The sequence below is a fragment of the Mandrillus leucophaeus genome, unplaced genomic scaffold (assembly GCF_000951045.1).
Source record: "Mandrillus leucophaeus isolate KB7577 unplaced genomic scaffold, Mleu.le_1.0 Scaffold170, whole genome shotgun sequence".
Lineage (NCBI taxonomy): Eukaryota > Metazoa > Chordata > Mammalia > Primates > Cercopithecidae > Mandrillus > Mandrillus leucophaeus.
This window is the reverse complement of record NW_012101699.1, coordinates 688,813-696,965: the sequence shown is the minus strand read 5'-3', so window position 1 is coordinate 696,965 and position 8,153 is coordinate 688,813. Positions and strand designations below refer to the sequence as shown.

Below are 8,153 nucleotides of genomic sequence, written 5' to 3'. Positions count from 1 at the left end.
CCGCCACCACGCCTGGCTCATTTTTTGTATTTTTAGTAGAGACGGGGTTTCTCTGTGTTAGCCAGGATGGTCTCGATCTCCTGACCTTGTGATCTGCCTGCCTAGGGCTCCCAAAGTGCTGGGATTACAGGCGTGAGCCACCGCGCCTGGATGTCAAGGCCATTCTTAAGGGAAACTGGCTGTGTGCTGGTGAAGGACACAATGACCAGTAGGCCTTCTAGTGTGCTGGGTACCAGGCACAGCCAACACTGCCTTTGCAAATGTGGATACAGGCAAAAAATAAAAAGAGATTTGCTGTAAAAAATATATTGCTATATTACTATGTGAACAGTTTTGCTTAAAGGGCTTTGCAGACACCCAGGACCTGTAGACCACATCTGGAGAACCGCTGACTCAGACGTCAGAACTGGGTCCTGTTTTGCATGGTTATGACCTGGCTTAAAGGAAGAATGCTCTTCTCAGAAATAAACCTTCAGCATGCTGTCTCGGCCAGTGTCAGGCCCCGAGGGCCTGGAATTGACCGTTCTCTATGGTGGCCCTTCCCCCACTGCCTGCTCTGGGGTTTGGCCCCGGCTCCCAGGGAGGCTCCAGTGCCCACTCTGTCTCTGGGAGGGCACCCCCCGAAGCCCCGTGATGTCCTGTCCGCAGTGAGCACTCCACGCCAGCCTGGGGCAAGGCTCGACTCGTCTCCACCTCTCAGGCCTGCACAGAGGTCTCTCTCCTACTCTGGCACGTGAGTGACTGAAGGACGTGAGCCGCTGCTTATCTTGGCAGGGCAGGGATGGCACGCGGGGCAGGGCATGGCACTGGTTCTTAATGTATGTGTGGTGGATGAAAGAAGAAAAGGGAGGCCGTGGTCCCCAAGAAGGTCATGATTTAGTGCAACAGACACTGTACCTCACCAGCTACAACAGCTGGGGCTGTGCTGCTGGCCAGCAAACGGAGAAAGTGCGGTGGGGTTGCCAAGGAGTGCCTGGCATAGGAAGGGCCTGAGGCCATTTGCTCTTTCTCGGGTACTTACTGAGCACCTACTGTATGCCTCCCTGTGCTGGACACCAGCTATCCAGCGGCGGCTCTGGCAGACAGGGCTGTGTGTTCGCGGAGCTGACATGTCAGCTGGGGCAGACAGGCCAGTCAACAGTTAACAGGGAATGACCTCCGGTCATGAGGTGTGTTATAAAGAAAGTAAACAGGCTAATGTTTCACAGAGTGCTGGGGCTGGGGCCTCAGCGTGGCCAGGGAGGGTCTCAGGAGGTGACATTTGAGCTGAGGTTTCGGAGATGAGAAGCTGTCGGCTGTATACAGAGCAGGAGGAAGATGGTTCAGCAGAGGAAACAGCCAGTGCGAAGGCCCTGCGGTGAGAAAGAGCTGAGCACCACTGAGGACCAGGGAGGCAGGGAGGCAGCGCCGGGTCGGGCCAGGGGCGGAGCAGCATGAGGACAGAGGCAGCAAGGGCTCCAGGAGGGAGCTGGGGTGGCTAGAAAGTTTTAGGAGGAGGGAGAAATGAACAACATCCTGTACAGGCGAGAGTCAACAGAGAGTGGCCAGCAACAGTCCACTAGATCTGAAAACATGGAAAGCTGAATTCTAGAACATACCAGGTAAAGATCTCAAGCCACGGATGATCTCTTGCCTCCTGTTTTGTAGTGAAATTCGGTCTTCAGACATCATCAAACCAAACATCACCAGAGAGATGAACTGACTGGTATAAGCCTGTGTACAAAGAAGGAGGTGGCAAGGACCTTATTTTCACTTTTAAGTCAACTTTATTTTACTTTTTGAGACAGGGTCTACCTGTTGCTCACGCCAGAGTGCAGTGGCGAGATCACGGCTCACTGCAGCCTCTCCCTCCTCAACTGATTCTCCCACCTCAGCCTCCTGAGTAACTGGGACTACAGGCGCCACCACCCTGCCCAGTTAATTTACAGGAGCCACCACCCTGCCCAGTTAATTTTTAGGTTTTACTTATTTATTTATTTATATTTTGTTTTTGAGACAAAGTCTTGCCCCGTCGCCCAGGCTGCAGTGCAGTGGCATGATCTCGGCTCACGGCAACCTCCACCTCCCAGGTTCAAGCGATTCTCCTGCCTCAGCCTCCCGAGTAGCTGGGATTACAGGTATGAGCCACCACACCTGACTAATTTTTGTATTTTTAGTAGAAATGGGGTTTCACCCTGTTGGCCAGGCTGGTCTCAAACTCCCGACCTCAGGTGATCCACCCGTGTCAGCCTCCCAAAGTGCTGGGATTACAGGCGTGAGTCACCGCACCTGGCCTAAGTTTTACTTTTGAAGGGATGGGGTTGCCCGGGGCGGTCTGGAACTCCTGGGCTCAAGGGATGCTCCAGCCTCGGCTTCCCACAGTGCTGGGATTCCAGGTGGGAGCCCCGTGTCAGGCCTAAAGGGCTTTAAAATAAGGGTCTCCAAGGTGCTCAAAGAGCCACAGGACGACATGAACGAAACACAGGAACATGGGAATAAAATGAGACTAAATGAAGAGATGGGAACCCAAGAAGGGAGGGGAAAGGAACGGACGGGGGAGAAGGGGTGAGGTGGGACGGGGAAAGAAAGGCGGTGGCGCGGGCAGAGGAGGGCACAATTGCCCAGCACGTCCAGGCCGAAGGAGAGCGGCCTCCGGGGCCTTGCGGCCTCCGGTGCACCTGCCTGGCCAGGCTCTCCCCGGGAGGGGCGCCCGTGGCTCCTACCTTGGTGCTGGCCACGCCGACCTCCGGCCCTGCGTTGATGTGGATGCCGCAGTCGGTCTCGCGAGAGATGGAGCTGCCCACGGTGTTGGTGACGCCCACGGTCAGGGCTCCGCGGTCCTTGCAGTAGCGCAGTGCCAGGAGGGTGTCCGCGGTCTCGCCTGCCGCACAGGGGCCTCTCAGCGCCGCGCTCCGCCAGCCTCAGCCCTACCCCAAACCCCCTCCTCCTTCACCTCGGCTCTGACACGGAAATGGGTGCCTAAGACACAGCCAGCAGGTGTTCGGAAAGGAAAACGCACGCAACAGCCTTTTCGGTTGATTCTTACATTCAAGATTTGTTACTATGTATGTGGCAAGCACTTTTTCATTTAAATCTCGTGACAACCCCGTGAGGACCATTGTCCCCATTTTCCTCTTGAGGATGAGGGCTCATGACAGGAGGAAATCGGTGCTCTGATCAAAGCCATACAGCTGGTGACAGGTGGGCCTGGCTCCCAGCGCCCGTTCTGCAGCTCAGCTGAATAAGCTGAGATGGAACAGATTTAACATTTGAAAAGCAGGAATGTCCCCAAGTGGTGTTTCTCACTAGATTGTTTGAAAGGACACTTCTCGCAAGCGTCTCAGTGTGGACTCAAATTGTTTTTAGAATAAAGCTTAACAGCTTCATGCATAAACCAGCACAAACTCCCTATGTTTGTAAGTCCTAACGAACTCAAATTAAATTACAGCATAAGCCAGACTATAAAATCAAAACTGTTGAAATCCTCAAGAGTCGGGAGGCTGTTCTGTCTGCAGGGCCACGGCTCTTGGCTGTGTCTGTCCCAGCTTTGCAGGGCAGGCAGGGGCCGCCCGGTACTAGGCGGCCCAATTCTCCTCTGTTTTTTTCTTTCTTCAGAGCCCTGGGTTATGGCACTGGAGTGTCATGGGGTACTGCAGCGAGGGTGGGGGAAACAGGGTTCTATCTTTTGTCACCCACACCCCAGGGTTTGATAGTGTTTTTCCAATCTCATTAAAGGGCTGACTTCTATACATACAGAATTTCGGAAGCTGCCACTGCATTATTTTCATATTAGGTCCACCTCTGTTCTTTTGTTAATGTCTCCCACCAATTTATAAAATAGTTTCAGGCTCTGGTGGGATCATAAACCCAAAGGTGAATGTGACGGCAGGTCCTGGGTCATAAGGTGGGGGGCCGGATGGTCGGTGCATCTGTACTGGTTTTTCTTCGCTTGTCAACAAAATGGAAATGGTATTTAAAACTGACAATGGCAGCAGTACTAAAAGTCCCAATAGATGATGGAGCATTACAATCAGTATTTTAGTTGTGGTAGTAACACTGTGGTTATATGTTTTTCTTTTATCATTTTAATCATACAACCTGAAGTATTTATGTGGATGAATATCATGATGCCTGGGATTGGCATCAAAGTAACCCCATGGAGAAGAGGGGTTAATATAAGTGTGTCCGACCGGCACAAGATGGGCTGGATGAGGCTGGGATATTCATTATATGAAAACTCTTCTTTTATAAAGGTTTGGAATTATCCGTAATTAAAACATTTCAAAAGTCCTCCACGAGCTCAAGGAGACTCCAAGACTATGGCCCTGGATCACCTCCCTGAGGCCGCTGGAGCACATGTCAAGTGTTGGGAGGGCACCGGACGGGGTGCATTTAGCTCAGGGGACCTTCCTTGGTCCTAAAAGGGAGCACCGTCTCCCCACACCTTTCTCTGCTGGGCAGCATGGGCACTGCAAGCCACAGGCCACGGCTTGGACACTTGGGCACAGAGCCCACACTGGGTCCTCCACGTGACTCTCAATCTAACAGAATGTTAAAGGAGATGTTTTTTCTATTAACATAAATCAGCAAACATTTATGGGCACCTTGGTAAGTGGTCCTTGAAGTCTTGGATAGGCAAGAAGAGGGAGAAGCCATGGGGCAGGGGAAAAAAACGAATGTGTGTCATTTCCAGCCCAGTCCCAGCTCTGTCACTCCCTGGCCGCATGGCCTTAGACATCTCTTGCCCTCCCCGTACAATGGTGACAGCAATCCGCGGCTCTAAGGGTTACATGACCGCTGCAAGAGAGGGTTCGCAGCACAGGGTAGCCATGCAGAGGAATTAATTGAATGATGGAGAAGAGGAGAGAGCCCAGAGCTGACCTGACGCAAGGCTGGCCACACTGCCTGTGTCCCTTACCTGATTGGCTGATGAAAAAGCAAACGTCATCCCTGAACACAGGTGTGTTCCTGTCCAGAAAATCGCTGGCAAGTTCAACCATCACAGGAAGCTCAGTCAGTTCCTCCAAAACTTGCCGCGTCTGAAGCCAACAAGCATGGAGACTAAAGTCAGTCACAGGCATGACAGGGACGTGGGGCAGCTGGGCTTCTAGGGTCAGTGTGTGACACGGAACCTCACTGTCCAGGTGGCGAGGGGACTTCGGTCACCCGCAGGCCACCTCGAAGATACAAGGTCTCCGTGTCATTTCTCACGCTAGCTCATGGGAATGGGTCCGAGGGCTTAGCCACATTCAGAAGGCCCAATGAGTGATAAGACTGAAGGCCAGCGTCTGGTCCTAGACTGCTGTGGATTTCCCCACACGCATGTGTCCCACTTACAGCCACGGCAGCGTGGTAGCTGGTCCCACAGCCAATCACGATGAGCCTTCGGCATCGTCGGATCTCCTTCAAGTGGTCCTTCAGGCCCCCCAGGAGCACTGCAGGGCACACGGCAGGGCGTTAACATTGACACAGTCACCGCATTCCCTGAGACTAGGCACAGGCGGAGCCTCCCCACCGAGTGCAGGAATTACCTGTGTTGGTCTCAAAATTCACCCGACCTCTCATAGTATTGAAAACGGATTCTGGCTGCTCGAAGATCTCCTTCTGCATAAATGCGCTGAAGTTACCTGGTCAAATAAACGTCTGGTCAGTTTTAATTTCATTATATTTCACTGCTTTTCATTATGCAGTAGTGATAGCAACTCCTGCAAAGTTTACTGCAGATTCCCAAAGGCATCCCCAGGGATTATCCTGCCTGACACTGACTACCATCAGAGGCAAGCAGGTCAGGGACCAGGGCTCTCTCCAATTTACAAATCGGACCCTGCAGCTTGAGGGAGGGAGGGATTTGCCCCAGGCATGCAAGTAACAAACGGCCTGGCTGGTCCCTTTGGGCCATGCTCCCTTAGCAAGGCCAAACGCAAGTAAAGTGCTTCCCTCCCAAAAAGCCACCCAGCTAGGAAAGTACAGCTAAGCCCAAAGCAACAGGCAATTTTCCTTTTAATAAACACCCTCCTAGTTTCCGTAATAAAAACCTTCCCAGCCACACAGGCATTTCCGGGGCTCTGGGTTGAGCGGGACTGGATGGTGCTGACGGGACAGTGGGGCTGCAGGTGTTCAAGCCCCGATGCAGCAGCTACACCTGATGCTCTGGAGGTGCCCACAGGTGGGGCAGGCCGTGTTCTTGGGGATACACATACTCATGACGCCAACACGCCAGTGCTCCCAGCCTGTCGCCTATGACCTGGCACTTGTGCGACGAGCACACGAAGCAAGTGGGGGGAGTGAGGGGTGGCCACCGTAGGGGAGGGGCTGGGGAAGGACCATGGCAGACACGGGAGCAGAGAAGGACTCTCTGAGGGGTGACATTTCAGGGCAGCTGGAGGCAATGAAAGGAACCAGTCCTATGAGAAGAACAGTGAATGCAGGGGCTGTGGCGGGGCACAGTGGGTTGGGTGTGGTGGGGCCAGGCTTTAGCTCTGGCAGGAGTGTGGGGGTTTGTGGGCTGCGGCAGGGAGTTTGGATTTTATTCTAACAACAGCAGGAAACCACTGGAGGGCCTTGAGCCGCAGGAGGATCACGGGGGCTGAATCAGGTTCTTACAAGTTTGCTTAGGCTGCCCTGTGGGGTAGAGGTTGTAGGGGATGGAAGTGGGTGCAGACAGAGAGGCTCTGCTTGTAGGGAGAAGGTGTACCCCCAACCCCCCATTTACTGCAGACCTGCAGATTTCCACCCAGAGGAGAAACGATGCCTGAGGGTGGGAATGCGATCCCCGGAGTTGGTGAAGGAAGGCAGTGGACACACCGGGCTCAGTTCCAGTAGGGAGGACCTGGCGCCTGGCTGCAGACAGGAGCCCCCGCTTGGAGGCACCAGGCCAGCCTCCCCACGTCCCCTCACCTGTGCAAGCCACAGGCTACCTGCAGCCCCGCCCTGGTGGCCACGGAGGGCAGGAGGGCTGTGGCCTCTACTAGGGCCAGGCAGAGTGTCAGGAGCTCCACCAGACACTGGCTCCCGAGGCTGCTGCACACGGGCTCTAGGGGACACCTGCCTTTCATGATTTGCTGCAGTTCCATCTGCAAGGTCTGGATGGCTCGAGATGGGTCATCACTGGCCGAGCGCTTGACCCGGTGAATGGAGAGTTTCCCATCAGCCGCTGCGGCAATGTCGTCGTCCTCCAGGAAGATGACCCGGTTGGTGTGCTCTATGATGGCGCTGGGGGAAGGGAAACGGGCATTATCAGGCCCTGCCCTGAGCAGTTACGAGGCAGCAGCCCCTGCCAGTTCCCAAGCGTGGGGGCCACATCGTTGGCATTTCAGGAGGGACAGAGACACCACACGGAAAACACTGATTTGCAGGTGAATCTTCCTCTTCTCCACTCTTCCTCCCGTCCCCACGGAATTATTTTGATGCCAGTCCCAGACATTATATCATTTCTTCTGTAAACACTTTAGCTCTAAAACGATTTTAACCTACTATAATACCATAATCATATCTAAAATTAATAGTTGTTCCTTTATATCATCAAATATTCAGCATGTTCACGTTTCTCCAGTAATCTCATGGCTGTCTTTTTATAACTGGTTTCTTCAAATCAGGATCCAAACAATGTCACCTCTGGAGGATACTCGAGAACCAACACATTATTCTGAGTCGTGAAGGGAAAGAATAAAGCATTCATTTTCCCTTTCTAGACAATGTGTCTTTCAGGACAACCACACACTGTATGAAGGCAAGTCTCTCTAAGAAGTGATACAGCTAGTAACGAAGAAATAATAGAATTAGAATAATTAATTTATGAACTCCTAATTATTAATAGCTCTAATCAAGGACCATCCATTGCTGTTGAAACCAGAAGGTGAAAAGCTGGACGAAGCTTTATCATGGATGGATAAGGCTGGCAACGCTCAAACCCCTGATGGCTCTCAGCACAGAAAGAGAGCTGGTGAGACACTGTCTGCCTCCTGATGGAAGGACACACCACCAACTACGTATTCTTGCCAAAAAAATCAAACCTGAGTAAGACTGAGCTTTTAACACTCGTAAACTCCAGTGTACAGGGAAACAGAGGAAGATGGTAAATAACACCAGGGGGTGCACTCAGCAAATCCCAGACAACGGGAAACTCATCAGGACAAAATACCTAGTTTCCCTTTTTTTTTTTTTTTTTTTTTTTT

The 8,153-nt window shown here is 52.6% G+C and overlaps 1 protein-coding gene across 1 annotated transcript in view; it reads right to left on the bottom strand.

Annotated features, from left to right (window-relative positions):
• Nucleotides 1-8,153, bottom strand: part of GFPT2 (glutamine-fructose-6-phosphate transaminase 2) — a 48,454-nt gene that overhangs the window by 17,744 nt on the left and 22,557 nt on the right. Inside the window, exons 8-13 of the mRNA XM_011976844.1 lie at nucleotides 7,028-7,191; nucleotides 5,511-5,606; nucleotides 5,317-5,414; nucleotides 4,898-5,018; nucleotides 2,703-2,860; nucleotides 1,599-1,713 (exon numbers count right to left, since the gene is read on the bottom strand). Of these exons, the coding sequence (XP_011832234.1) occupies nucleotides 1,599-1,713; nucleotides 2,703-2,860; nucleotides 4,898-5,018; nucleotides 5,317-5,414; nucleotides 5,511-5,606; nucleotides 7,028-7,191 (752 nt within the window). The remainder of the gene's footprint in view (nucleotides 1-1,598; nucleotides 1,714-2,702; nucleotides 2,861-4,897; nucleotides 5,019-5,316; nucleotides 5,415-5,510; nucleotides 5,607-7,027; nucleotides 7,192-8,153) is intronic.